This window comes from Notothenia rossii (assembly GCF_949606895.1).
Source record: "Notothenia rossii genome assembly, chromosome: 9".
Taxonomy (NCBI): domain Eukaryota; kingdom Metazoa; phylum Chordata; class Actinopteri; order Perciformes; family Nototheniidae; genus Notothenia; species Notothenia rossii.
The window spans coordinates 26,286,263-26,301,758 of NC_136907.1; the positions used below are offsets into that span (position 1 = coordinate 26,286,263).

General features: G+C 38.8%; 1 protein-coding gene across 2 annotated transcripts in view; it reads right to left on the minus strand.

Annotated features, from left to right (window-relative positions):
• LOC307019675 (seizure protein 6 homolog) overlaps positions 1 to 15,073 on the minus strand; it is a 145,474-nt gene extending 130,401 nt beyond the window's left edge. For both annotated transcript variants that reach the window (XM_079650712.1, XM_079650711.1), the window contains exon 1: positions 14,721 to 15,073. In XM_079650712.1, the coding sequence (XP_079506838.1) occupies positions 14,721 to 14,808 (88 nt within the window). In that variant the 5' untranslated portion in view covers positions 14,809 to 15,073. The remainder of the gene's footprint in view (positions 1 to 14,720) is intronic.
• Positions 15,074 to 15,496: the final 423 nt, after the last annotated feature.

The following is a 15,496-nucleotide window of genomic DNA, read 5'->3' on the forward strand; positions in this document are numbered from 1 at the left end:
TTATATTAGGAATACAAAAGTCAGTTCACGGTTATAATTCAGGGATTCATTTACCATTTTGGTGGGCATTTAAAATCTATGTAGCAGTTAAACTACTTGGTGGTTGAAATGTACGACCTCCTATTGGAAAAAAGAGAATGGAACGCCACTCAGTTGGGGTTAGGGTTACTTGTAAACTTGAGGCCTATGCAGAAACAGTTGTCTGACTTCTGACACACAACTATTGAACTGCATGTTGTTTATGGGAACCATTAACACAGGTAAAATACATTATTTTTGTTGTATTTAATTAACTCCAGGCTAGCTGTTAAACAAGTGGCAGGCCATCATTGTTTGATACTTGTAGTCATTTCCCTTTTCCTGATTTAAAGATCTCCTATCATTTTTCGGCATATATTATGGGTATCAGATATATAAAAAAATATATCTACTGTATGATATGTTTTGCTCAAAATACCAAACAGATAATGCATTGTTGACATCCCTCATATCCCTCTATTTCAGCTCTGTTAGAGAATGGCTGATTCTCTGCTGACCCCGCCCCCTTTTGAGCACACAGGGACACTTGTCCCTTTCACTATGGGCTCAGAACAGTCTCATAATACACACATGCACACAGAAGGATTCACACTTGTATTTCATGATCCGCAAAAAGATTCACACTTGTATTTCCGGATCCACACTTGTGTTTTCCAATGCACACACAAATGTGTTCCGTTTCATATACATGTAAATAAAATCCAAACACAGAAAAAACCTTTACATGTGTATTTTTGATCCACACATATTTGTTTTCCTTCCTGTGCACGGATCGGTGTGCATTCGTGTGTGGGTTTTTTGAGACTCCCCTGAGGGTCAGCCGATTCGTACTTGTAATTTCTCTCATCTATAGCCAATCAGATGTCTCCTCAATTCTAAGCCAATCACATGAGCGCGCCCCCACGAGGGTAGATTTCTTGCGTTCATGACGTAGCGCTTCATGTACGCATTTTCACGCAGTCCGGAGCTGACAGGTCCATGGAGCCTGCCTGCAGGCTAATCTCAGGACACCTCCACTCTCGAACATTGCCACTTTCCGAACAGGAAATGCACGTAAATACAAGCCTTTATATTATTAAGGTACAGCGTCACTTTCTGAACCATTAATGAATGCTTGTGTGCACACAAAAACGGCAGGCAAAACCGTTTTAAATGTGTGTTTCCTGTATGGCGAATACAGCTGCTTTATTTATGTCCGTATGAAGTTGTTGTGAGTGTGGAGGGAGCAGCTACAGGTTAGCTTAGCCTAATCGATCAGTGCACTACGAAGCCAGTGCTAGACAGTGAACTGTCAACGGGGGGAGCCCCGCCGGTCATTATCGGCCGATATTCACTCTAATTAGTTTGATCGATGCTCCCTATAAAGGCCGACCAGGAGAGCTGGATCTGATCGATATGGACATAAATGCGAGTGAAGTATAACCGGACGCGAGAGAGAGATCAGCTGCTGAGTCTGACGGAGACACGCAGCTCTGCATGATCACCTGATGCTCCGCCCTCTGTTTAGCGAGCTGACCGGACTGCGCAAAATGCGTATATGAAGTGTCATGAACGCAAGAAATCTACCCCTCGTGGGGGCGCGCTCATGTGATTGGCTTAGACTGGAGGAGACATCTGATTGGCTATAGATGAGAGAAATTACAAGTACGAATCGGCTGACCGTCAGGGGAGTCTCAAAAAACCCACACACGAATGCACAGCGATCCGTGCACAGGAAGCGGTTTGTGTTTGCAGGTTCAGAGGTTTTAAACGGAAAACAAATATGTGTGGATAAAAAATACATATGTAAAACTTTTTTCTGTATTTGGATTTTATTTACATGTATATGAAACGGAACACATTTGTGTGTGCATTGAAAAACACAAGTGTGGATCCGGAAATACAAGTTTGAATCCTTCTGTGTGCATGTGTGTATTATGAGACTGTTCTGAGCCCATATTTCACACCAACGCGGTTCCCGTTGTAGCTCCGTGCTAGAGCTTTTCTGATTCGGAACCGGTTTTTCCTTTCAGCCCCCGTTTTGTTCCCACCCCTCAGAGCGTCACCGTTTACGTCGCTGATTTTCTCCCCAACGGCGTCGGGTCAATGATCGTGTTGCTTTTAATCATACGAAGCCAGATTAAATTAAATAACTACTTCTCTACCCTTGTACTTTTCTCATCCAGGCCTGAGGAACTTCCCCATGCTCAGTGCGCCTTGTTGACAGGAGGGCTACGCACATGCAATGTCTAACAGGTCTTCTTTTTGAAGCCAGTCAAACCATTGGAGTCACTGTCCATTATTTGGAGAGAATGTTAAAAGGCGGTTCCACATTGGCTTCACTTTCTTTCCCGAGGGTGTGACCTATCTGATACCTATTGAAATATTTCAGATGTATGGCTGTTTATTATTTCCTAAAGTGGAAATCTAAAGAGCGGTGGAATGAAAAAAAGACTTACATTATGTCCCTGTCAAAGGTTTGGCTTAACAATCTTTTCAGGAAAATACTAAACATCCCACCCCCATCTTTTTGACCCACTATGAAGAAATGTCAGAATTGCATAGACCAGCTCTTTACACTAAAAGCTTTAGTCCGGCAATCAATGACGTGGTCTAGCAGAGCTCCAGCTGTTCCCTGCTAAGTAATCCATTCTTAAGGGCGAATATTCTTTTTAAAGGCTGCTCACGGCTTTGACAGATGAGAACGGCCACAATGAGCCGGCTCTCCATCACCCGGAGAGAAGCCCAAGTAGGGGACTGCCTCATAACTGACAGACAATTGCCCGGCCACCCGGCAGGTGCCTGGACTGACAATGTTCGATATTTTGAAGATGGCGGTCGATGTTGGAACCTCTACATGATACACAAGGTCCCCTGGGACATCATTTCAATACATCTCTCTACAGAGCACGAAGCTCAGGGTTACCTCGCGTCTCTACTGTCTGGTCTCTAAGTCCTCAGCTGTAAGAAATGATGGGAAATGGATGTGAAACTTTGATTTGAGATGATACCTCCACTCCACTGGTAATCAGCTTGCCATAGAAAGCATTTGTGCTTAAAACCAGAACATATGTTGAGTGAAAAACGGAGAAGCGGCAGCTATAAACGCAACGTGTTTTTCCCTAGCATGCTTTAAACTTTCGTCGCTTATGTTTGTCTTTGACTATTTCCACTTACTCATGGAGCTACTATCCCCTCCCTCCATCCATCCACAACAGTGTTATCTTTCCCCACTACTTATAATATGTTTACTCATCCTGATGAATTCAATTACATCTTTTCAGAGGAAATTACTGCGGGGGTGGCTCAGCCTGCCAGAGGTCAGCACTAACTGTGAATACTAAAACTACTCCCCCAAACACATTACACAGCCTATTACCTGCTGCTTTTCACCCGGCACTCTCAGACCCTACATAAGCCTTCCCACGGCCACAGATGAAATGCTTTCTAGATGGGATGTGGCGTGGAGAAGAGGGGAAGAGAGCAGGAGCTGTCCCTAGGCCTAATCGTTCCAGAGAGCCATCCCCTCTGCAGCCGCAAAACACGCCAGTCCTGATTAGAGAGGTGTGTACACGGCCAGGCGGAGCGTGAAAGGTGCCGAAAAGAGGCTCGGCCTAGGGGGAGGGAAACCGTGCCGACTTTTTTTCCAGAAGAAGACTGTGGGATCGATAAGGCGCCAAGCCAAAGACAAAGCAGGTAGAAGAAAGGCAACAACGCACCGCCTTGACAAAGTGTGACACGTAGCTTCAGTCAGGGCCGGTCCATTTTGGTGCCCTAGTTGAGATTATGATGTGGTGCCCCCCCCCCCCATCCAAGCGATACACAATATAATATATAAAGAATAAATGAAAAATATCTACAAAAGACCAATACACTATAACAACTGAAACGTATTGACATATTGGTTATATACATAAAGAAGGTTTCAAATGTATTCAGTATTGTATGAACATGTTTTAATTGGGGGGTGGACGTCACATCCTCTAGGGCGTTCCGGGTTATGCTCCCCCCTGGAAAGATTTTTTTTAACATTTTAAAGTAAAATGCTTTAATCTGGTGCACTTTGAGCAGAATTACTAGAGACCAGATCCAGGGGGTGCAACTCTAAAACACCCATATGAAAAAGATCGGTTTACATTTCAATAATCAAATAAGTACATGAACATAACCAATAACCTAACATACCCAATAACAAATAAATGTAATGCATTTTATTTTTGTTGTTCATTTATATCTTATTTTACCTAGTTAACATTTATTTATTCATGCATTTTATTTTATATCTCCAGTTTTAAACGATATTTTTGGTTTACTGTCCTATAGCAGTGTTTTTCAAATTGGGGGCCCCGACCTCCCGGGGGGCCGCCAGGGGGGTCACGCAAAATTTGAGGGAAAGGGGAATTGTTTTCTTTTTTTAAACCTACATTTTTTTTTTTAAATGTTATTAATAACTGCATATCTATCAATCTATGTGTCCTTTGACGCCAATCTTTTTAAATATTTGTTATTTATTAATATTTTTGTTTTTTGTTTTTAAATCACACGACCGCCCTTCAAGCCAATCAGAATCGAGCTGCCGCTATCTGCTCAGCTTTTGGTCCAAGTGAGAGCTAGTGAAATTTTCGTTTGGGAACCCCTGCTAGAGTATACTTTGGAATTATTTCAAACCTGTTTTTATTTATCCTAATAATTATAAAGGAGTGCCTTGGAAATATTTGTTTTCATAAATTGTGACCAAACCGTTTGAGATCCACTGAGACAACTTAGACTAAAGTGAACTATCAAACACTCAAGAGTCATTTACCTCACTGAGCTGTTATCAGCCTCAATCCAACAACAATCCGTGGTACCAATGCGTGCCCTCTCTCTCTCTCTCTTGCTCGCTCGGAGGCTCGCTCGCACTTTGGCTGTGAGCTGCGGGCGCCTGATAAGCCAACATCCCCCACTTTCATCACTTACAGCGCCCACCGTACAGGGCAAATGAAAAATGTAACCGGGGTGAAAAAGGGTGTTACATTTACTTAATTATGAATCTTATTGCATCAAGGCTGAAAATTAGGATGAGCCAAACAGTCGAAAATGTTTTTTTCCCTCCCAGAACTATCAGCGCAGCGCCCCCCCCCCCAATATCTGGCGCCCTAGGCAACCGCCTATGTCACCTATGCCAAAGACCGGCCCTGGCTTCAGTGAGGGTTTTGCTAGAGGGGTGTTTGGAATACATTAAAAGGTTAAAACCTGCAAAATAAATCACAGGCTGTTGGAGAACAGCACTCACATAATTATCCAAACACAATAACCGATTTCATGTCCATCCAAAACTGTCAAAGTGAATAAACAAAATTCTATTTTTGTTTTGCTCCTCTCTTGTGTATTACTGTTCTACTCTAGACTGGGACCAAATCCTTCAGGACTTCCTTCTTCTGTGAGTGCAACCTGCATTTTAAACATTGTAATCAAAGCTATCATGCTCGTTTATTTGTGGAACGCCAAAAATCGTCATCGAAGTCGATAATTGATTAATTGTGCAGCCCTACGATATGGTACAAAACTCTGTTATTGAGTCTTTGAACTCTGAATATGAAGATCTTTTCTAAATCCTGCTGCTTTTGCAAATAAATAATAGTATGCATAAATATACATAATGCTAAAAAGGGCATTGTGGAGGTGAAAAATGAAAAAGCCTATTTACATGTTCTCTATGCTGGAGGAAATAATAAGTTTCACTAATTAGTTTTACACCAGAACAAGGGCAGTAATATATTCAACTGCTTTGAGGGCAAATGAATGCCAACCAAATGCCGACTCATGTCTGATTCTAAAATGCAAAATGTGTCATTAAACAGCGAGGAGGAAGAAGAACCTGACCAAGAAGCTGGTAAAAAAGAAATATATATTTCTTTATTCATACAACGTAGCTGGTTGCCCTAATTTTTAAAGCTGATGCTGCATTTGTACCACAGTGAGGAGAAAATTAAACCATGTGTCCACTTTATGTTCTGCACATTTGAATTTGAATACTGAGCTGTAGATACAGCTGAAGCACAGCCTGAATAGTAAGAACACCAGGCTCTATTAGAATAGGGTAAAACCAGCTGATGGAGAACCGCTTCAAGAAAAACAGCAACACAATTCAAAAAGATCCTTGCAAAAATAACTCATTTTCCTTTGACAAATAAAGCTCTGAACTATTGAAAAAAGACAATATATGAGACATGACTCAAATTAGGATGCATAGAACATTTCCCCACAGAGCGAGAGAGGCATTTGCACATGAAGAGTTGAAAATGAGTTGCATTCAGCCAAGCTGTGAGCTCCACCTAGGAGGCAGTGAAAGAGAGCGAGGCAGGCACAGAGAGGGCTGAGGCAGGCAGGCGCCAAGCCTTGAAGAGGGGCATTTTGGCATAATGACTCTCATTTACCATTGACAGGCCTTGGGAAAGTTAAACTAATTATGACAGCACACAGATGCTCAATAGCCCTTGATGAAGTTAATCACTGGCAATCCAACAAACAGGTGTTGAATGATTTCAGTAACCACCCCTGGAACTATAGGATGTTCAGATCTTTCTAGCGCTTCACAAAACGCAACAATCCAGCCCAGATGATGATGTCTTGGTTCCATGGTCCTGGCACAATTTCATGTGCAATATTTCCAATGCTGGGAAACAGAAAACGTACTAGTGTTTTAAGCAAGACAAACAGGAAGATTGGTAACTCTTTTTATATGACACTTCTGTCTATGATTCTTTATAAACATACCTATGTGTTGCTTAGCACTCGTATGGCCATATTGCTTCACAACAACACTTATAACACATTATAAAGCATTTTATAATGACTTATAAGGCCAAGTATTATATAACTCGCTTTATTTTAACAAGGATCATTGTATTTTATAATTCCCAGGGTTGTAACATATTATAATCTATTTATAATGCATTATAATCACTGTTTTAATGCATTGGTCATTAGGAACAACCTGAAATCTATGTTGTATAAGCATATGTAATACATAAAAAAAGGGTTATAAGTCATTATAAATGGTTGGCTTTCAGTCAAATGTAAGCAGTTTACGCTTTATGATCATACAAATTCAATCGTTAATATCAGCATGTGACCAGAAATAATGAAGAAATGTGATACATATGATGATAACTCACTACACACACTCAAGTATTATTATACTGCATTATAGTCACCAAAATAAAGTGTTAAGAGTAAGTACTATTTAGTTAAATGAGCACACACAAAATACTTTTTCGAAAATAGTATCACTGTGGCAGCAGGTGTAATAACACACAGCTTTACTATTAGATTGAATATGCACCTCTTCTAATAATAACCTTATGTCAATACCACAGCAGCATCATAGAGTTTCAGAAACAAATGGTAAAATAGTTGTTTCTCTACAATCCAACTGGCAATATGTCACAATAATGAACAACATTTGTCGGATGTTGTAAATCTAAGTGTTACAGGATTCACAATACAACTTCCCGAACCCAACAGCGGCGTGTCAAGGAGCGCCCTGTCACCACGAGGAGATCACAACTCTTTTTAATGAGCTTTAGGACACATAAAGCATTCCTTTCTCCTGCTCCCCTATCACTACAGATCATTGCTAACAGGCGGAGATAATGTGTTAGCGTAAAGATAATAAGCTCCGCTGAATGTCATTCAATTGTGCAAAACTTCCCAGTGCCGCACCGAGGCCAACAAAAACTCTCCACACTGAACGGATGCGTGATTAACTTTTAATTATCTGTCAGGATTTTATCATACGTATTCATTTGAATGCAAAATTCAATTATTATTGAGTTACTTAGAGAACTAGAGAATGCAATTCCTGAAGAAATTGCTAGTGGGAATGCTTTATGCTGAAATATAATGTGTAAGAAGAAAGTGAATAATCAGGAATATTTGGATGACTGAATGGTTTCCATATGAATGAATATTAAGTTAAAAAGTAGCATGAAACTCCAAATGTATAAATAATGTTAAAGATGTAAGGCTTTGAATGTAGAATGTTATTCGTAGGAAAAGTTGAAAATGCAAAAATAACTGGTGAAATAGTAACATTTGGCAAATTTTATTTTCAAAAACCAGAACAAATCAATTACTACAAATTATATTCGGTAGAAACACGAGTGAAAATCTGTCAAACAATACATGAAAAAAACTATATAAAACTGTTTGAATCAATTACTAACAAATATATTCTGTAAAACCACAAAGTGAAAAGGTGAACAAAAATAAAGTAATTTTTGTGAAAGAACAAGTGATAAAAACAACTATATACAGAAACTATTGTTCATTTGATGCTTTAAAGTTCAACTGTTTAGGGAGAGATTAAGTTAGCTAGCAGCCTAGCAGCCTAGCAGCGTTAGCGCAATGCTAACGGGCTAAGACTGGATACGCTGCTAAGAAGCTGTTTCCTTCAATGTGTAAATTAATATCAGTTATCACGCCAGTAACCAGTCTATGAACAAACTCAAACGGTGTGTTACACTTTGAAAAATAGTTAATTTGACACTTTAAAGTTCAACTGTTTAGGGAGAGATTAACTTAGCTAGCAGCCTAGCAGCGTTAGCGCAATGCTAACGGGCTAACGCAACGCTGCTAGCTGTTAGCCCGTTAGCGCAATGCTAACGGGCTAAGACTGGATACGCTAAGAAGCTGTTTCCTTTAATGTGTAAATTAATATCGGTTCTCAAGCCAATAAACAGTCTATGAACAAACTCAAACGGTGTGTTATACTTTTAAAAAGAGTTCATTTGACACTTTAAACTTCAGGTGTTTATGGATACATGAACTTACCTAGCAGTAATCAGAGCAGAATAAATCTCCCGAGCTTGGTGTGACGCATCTGCTAATATTGATGAGTTCAAGGACACTCAGAAATGCTAAAGTTACGTTAAAGGTTTCCATTGTTCTGGATGAGAGATAAACCTCTTACATGTGAAAAGTTTTGTGGAAGAACCGTAACAGATATCTGTGAAATTTCAAAACATGAAGCATGTCAAAGAAGTTGAGTATCTGAAGTGTAATTTTTGTGTACTTTCGGGTTAATAATGTGGCCTTTTTGGCAGTTTAACTAAAGGTGTGCGGCTGCTGCTGTGGGGAAATATCTGCCTGAAATTACAATGGGCTTTAATGGAGACATGTTGAACGTTTTTGTCACTTCATGCCCTCAAAAGGCACTTTGTTTAATTATTTTTTTGCTTAATTATTTGTCATTTTTCAAGCTACGGGATGTATTCCTACGTTTGTCATGAAAAATTATGTCTCAGGAATGTAGGGTTTGGGAATTATGGCAGTTTTAAAAAAAAATATATGAAGGCAAATTTCAAACTGTCCTCCACTCTAACTCTGACATCACGCACTCTGCCTTAACGAGCTGCGCAATGTTAAAGTTCAAATGTTAAAAATGTGATGAATTATGGGGTGTATCTCTGGAATTATGAAAGTTATGAATGAGAAAAGTAATAGCCATCGATTCCCGACCGAGCTGAACGTTTTGATGTTTGAAAGGAGTTTCTGCGATGTTCAATGCTGGAGAAGAAGCGCGGCAAAATAAGTCGGCAGAATAATAAACTTTTTGTGCGTAGAAGAACAGTTAATTTAGTGGGAATGCTGTTAACACCATTCCCACTAAATTAATTGGAAACAAGCCATTATATTAAGACAATGCTTTTGTGTAGGAACTGGAAAGATGTATGTTGCTTTACCAGTTTTGACATAATATTTCATTTGACCCAGTGCTCTAAAGTAAAAGCAGTTACAGTATGATAACATTATTTGAGTGTACATTTGATTGATACATTTTCTGAGAAGTTCAAGCTGTTGCCTTCAGGTTGTCTGTCCAAGTAAATGCTCCTAATGAGTTCTGTCACTATGTCGCTCAGGGAATCACATTGAGTTAATTAAAGGCCTGTAGCATTATCGCGCTAAGTGTGACTTGTTGCAATTTGGTAATCATATCCCCGAAACACTTGCTGGTTGCTGTGCATTGGCAGCTCCGTTCATCACAATTCACACCAAAACATCAGGATGACTTCATTTCAATTCTCATGGAGAGAGCACTCTTTTTAATTTAATTAGATTTACTATTAAAGGATGCATGTATTTGTTTGACTTTTTACATATTGATGTAATTGGAATGCCCAAGCCTTTTTTTGTTATGTTAGAAAATCATTCAAAGTCTGCACAGCTACTGTGTCACTTTTCCATTTTCACATTACATGCGTAAAGGCTGGAGCACAGGCAAAGAAAAGACGCCTCATTAAAAACAAGGGACAGGTTTAGGAGCTTGAGTGTGTTGAGTTGTGTGTGGATGCCAATGGTCTGCAAACGCTAAAATCCCCCCGCCTGAAATGCCTCTTTTGAAGTCGTAGGTTTACCTCCACGACATAGTGACATCACTATGTAACACTCATATAACACGTCCTTTAATTGGATAGCACTCCAACACATTGGACATGATAGGCTAAGGAGTGGGACATCTCTAAGTGGTTGACTAATCACAACAGAGCTGGCCAGCTAACCAATCAGAGCAGACTGGGCTCTGGTTTCACACGGAGGGTGAAAAGAGTTACTGCAAACACAGGCAGGGTGAGAAAAATGCAGAGCTTTCTGAACATTAAAGCATGGAGACATGTCCCAGTAGAAGCTCAGAATAGAAATCCTAACCTGAAAATCAGCATAATAGGGCCTCTGTAAAGGTGCACACGGATAACTGAGAGGTTAAGATCAGAATTATAATTATTCTCCTTCTCATTAATGGGAAAACAAATTAAAGGCATAGAGGGCTTGACCAATGGATTGGAAAAGCGACATCATCCATCATGAACTTTATGCCTACAGTCCTGTGATTCCATTTTCTAATCAGGGGGTAATTACTTATTGCACGCTCTTGTCATTTGAATGTTTTGCTGTCTCTTTGATGCTCATCATATGAAAGAAATAGCTGATTGTAAAATCAGGCAGGCTTTTCTAATAAAGATCTGTAAAAAGTATTTAAACATTTGTTTTGCATATTTTCCTGACATTGACAAGGAATGAAAAGTTAGTATCGCCTATACATACTTAAAATACAACAATAAGCAATTAACACACGTTTTCGGGCTGGATGTTACGTGATATACAGCGAAGATACTGAACAGGATATTGTTTTAAAATATCATAACAATTCCTGAATAGTTAATTAAAGGTGCATTTCACATACTATATATAATCAAAATAATAGAAATTAAACTATGTCACAAATGATGCATTGATGTACTGGACGTGCAAATACAGAGTATAAGAAGCAATGCACCTTGGATAGAATCTGAAAAATATGAGTTGTGTTATTTTAATGACCCTAACAAAAAATATGATGCAGATTTTTGACTGAAAATGTCACTGTCTTTAGAAATTACTTTTATTTTGCAGACTACAGATGGAGAAATAAGGTCACAGTTCCAAGAGTTTTGCAATATGTCCCTAGTTCCTGTGCTCGACAATGAAACGGATGGGTGTTTGTATTCCCTGTTCGCTAACAGACTGGGAAGTGAGTCCACAACAACAGGCTGTGCCACAAATGAGGGATTAAGACCTCCTCTCAAGAAAACCCCAAAGGGTTTCTGTGCGTGTCTAGTCAACAGAATGAAAACTTCTGACAGTGGCAAAACATCAAAACCACGAGAATCAAAAATTGAAATGGCCAGCCTTGGAGAATTTGCTAAGACGGGAACATTTGCTGGCTAAGCAACGGCACAGAATTGACTAATGGAAGCAGTCAAATTGTGTTTTTGCTCTAAAAATAGTGCGCTGTGCTTTTTTCTTCTCCCTGGGGTTTTGAGAGGTGCAGGTGTGTTCTGGGGATGTGTGCAATTGTGACTCTGAAAACACTCAAAAATGCACACACCATATAAGCTCTGCTGCACAGTCTGTGTTCACTTAGAGCACTTAATCAAACAGTTTAGCAATATATAACGTCTTCGGGGGGGCTCTAAGACAAAAAACTGGATTTGCAATTTGTTCTTGATAAGTTGAGAATGTATATTATAAGGGATGCACCGACTTCAGCCCAGATGCTTTGTTGACAGTGTAAAAGATTATTTCAGGCACTGGTCCAGAATTGGTTTTGGACTGACTGAGATGTGATGACTGAAACAACAGCCCAAGCTATTTGAATTCATTCTCACAATCATTGCATTTTTTAGTATGCACTTGTCCTTCTATAAATGTGTTCATTTTAACAGAAAAACAGCTAACTTTGAATGAAAAGTTTTATCAAAAGACAATGTAGGAAATAATTCAGTTGACTTTATTTAATACAAATAGTATAGGTCTATTTGACAATAATACGTGATTCATGGACTAACTGAGGATGTTAAGTGTATTCTGTCCTTCATAGAAAAAGCTTCAGATAATATAAATGATTACTACCTGTTCAAAATGTAATACTGATCAGATAATAAAGTGCAGATAAATATTATTTTAGTCTTTAGACGCTACACTGGCTGCACATCGCTTGATATTGTGTGATGGCCAATAGATAATGGTTGGTATTTGAAAATGTATATAATTCCTATTTTTTAAATGTTAATAAAGTGTTATTATACAAGGAACATGCAGAAATATACAATAATCCCAAAAAGGAAAGATTTAGTTATTAGCTAATGTCAAAACACTTAAAACCTTTGTTTATACGAAATGAATATTGAGGAGGTCATAATGTGATGCCAAATGGCCTATATACTGACATGTCTAAATTGACTGCATTTTATGTATTTCAAATTATAATGCAAAACTTCTGATTGGCTTTTAATTCAATGAGAGGCAGAGAATATAATAACCTACCCCACAGACATGCACTTTAAGTACAAACGCTGCCCTGACCCTCTTCATATCTTTGTGTTTTATCTGCAGAATAGGCTTTCTGTTCTATAAAAGCATGTATAACTACATGATCTAGTGTCATACATTGAACTAGAGATGTCTATTTTCACAGGTAGTTTTAAAGCATTTCATTAAAATAATAAAGCAAAATGCTCTATGAAAGCCAAAGTATGGTGAAGTGTTTTGATGAAAAATGTATGAACATTGGAAAAGACAGAGCTTTGTGCTAACAAAAGTGATGTCAAGTTCAGCGTTATGGAATCATTGAAATCATCCATTTTTACTTTCTACACCTTAACCTTTACTCCCATCCAGTAAGCAAAAACTACAGGTTCATTGAATATAACAAAAATGTAAAATATATTTTTATTTGATCTTCCATGAGAAGCAGGTAATTATCGGCTGTTTTAAATCCATCTTGTGTATCCTTATTTCATTTGTTTTCATCCTTTGTATTTCCATTCTGCACACTGCACAGAATGTATTTGCATGTTTAGAGGCAGTCTATGTCCAACTGCCTTAAAAAGCAATATATAGATCCTCACTGAAAGGGAGGGGGGGTATAGTAAAACTGTGCAGACAAGCGGAAACACAGGTAGACCAACACAATGCATAGTTTGAATGATAAAGAGAAGCGGGTGCACAATAGAGGAATAATTAGGACAAGGCTGCTGAGCATGAATCCGTAGCCCGCTTCCCACAAGCACTCAACCGTGTCAAACAGCTTGGTCAATAATCTTCAGCAATTCCTGAGGATTAGAGTCTTATTACTGAGCACCGGCTGTCACACGGACCTCCGTGCCCAAAACAAGTCAAGTCTTCCTGACTGTTTACTCCAGCGTGGGTGTTTCATATAAATACAGTTGAATATGGTTCAGAGTGTTTCATTTGTCTCATAAAGTTTTATTTTGGTTATTTAATGTAATGCTATATCTGGATCCAAGTGTATGTGCAGTTAAAGCAATCTCCTGGGGTTATGTTAGTGGTGATTAACAGTAAACCCTTATGTAACCAACTCATATTAAAGCTACTTGAAGGTCTTTTAAATATATATTTAAGATATGTTGTAGTGAAAGTGGCAGTCTGTTTAATGTGATGTAGCAGAACATTATTTAAATAGGTTGTATCTACAGTATTATGTTCGGAATTAAGATAAAGATGATTAATGTTAGGGATTTGAGCATATACATTTTTATTTCTGTACTAATATTGAAACACCAATAATGTCCCGGGACAATTTGACCCAAACATTACCAAAGGATCCAACATGTTTACATAATTGAAGGGTCAGAAACACAATAAAATGATTAAATATTTATAGTATATCCAACTTGTGTCTGTGGCAATATTCCAGGGTTTAAGAAATGGTATATTGTATATATTGTATAAACACACAAAGAGGTAACCAGGGCCAGGCAAACAATTCAGAAAACTTGAAGCTCATGTATCAACAACAAGATCCAGACTGCAAAACTCTTGGCACAATCCAATTGTTTTTACTCCAATGGAAATTGTAAAATAACAATGCCTGATTGGAGGATTGCCTCTTAAGAAGTAGCCGTTTGGAATGTGGGCAGATAATTAATGGGAGTATCTGCAACTTTTTACCCAGCAATGTTGCTAGTATTTTCGTTAGCTTGATTACGATTTTAGCTCAAAGATCAAGTAGTTCATTCTGTGCTGTACCATGCACACTTGTAGATCTGACATACTGTAGCGAAGTGAACCCGGTGCCGTTGCCCTGCACTCAGCTTCGCCTCGTATAGTTTGACAGGAGGAACAATCCCCACAAAGTACGGCTACACACAAGTTCTTACCTTGTCCATGTATTTTCACCACGGCAGCAGAAGCGAGAACCAAAACCCAGAAGAGGGTCTTCAATTGACAGCCTTGTCTCGCGCACATGTCTACTAAAGTCGGGGTCGCTGTTCCTCTTCGCTACAGAACACGTCCTTGTGTTGGGAAAAAATACTTCCAGGGCTCTAAAAAAAACAATCGAGAAATGCGCAAAACACAAAGAGAGCCGCGCGGGTCGCACTTCTTCTACACACTAACCGGAGTGGAGACAGAGGAGAATAATCAAGTGAAATGCGGTGGATCTTTTTAATTTGGACGCTCAGTGAGCGGATTCCAGAGAGTGTGAGAAGGCACATGGAGAGTAGAGGCTTCAGCACCGCGGACAGCTCCTAGCGTCCGCTCAAGGAACAGCCTCCAGTCCGAATCCTGAGCTCTGTGGATTTCCTTTGATTCCCTCCACATTGTTTGGGTTGTTTTCTAAAAACAGTCATCTTTTAAATATTTTTAACACATTTAATATTTTTATACCAAGCATATGTAATCCAATTTTTCCATCAACATAGCTGTCACAACAACTGACTCTTAACTCCTCCCTTTAAGAACCTCAATAGACTTCCACAGAAAACCCTCTTTAACTGTGCAATTATTCTTTCATAATATTTTGAATAATATTTATTTTTGTAATAAAATGTATTATTCAGTTTTTTTATATTATTGTGTTATCTGTTATTTATCATCATTTGTATTGCATATTTTACTTTACCTTCTTGTGTTCTATATACATAAGATTATTCTA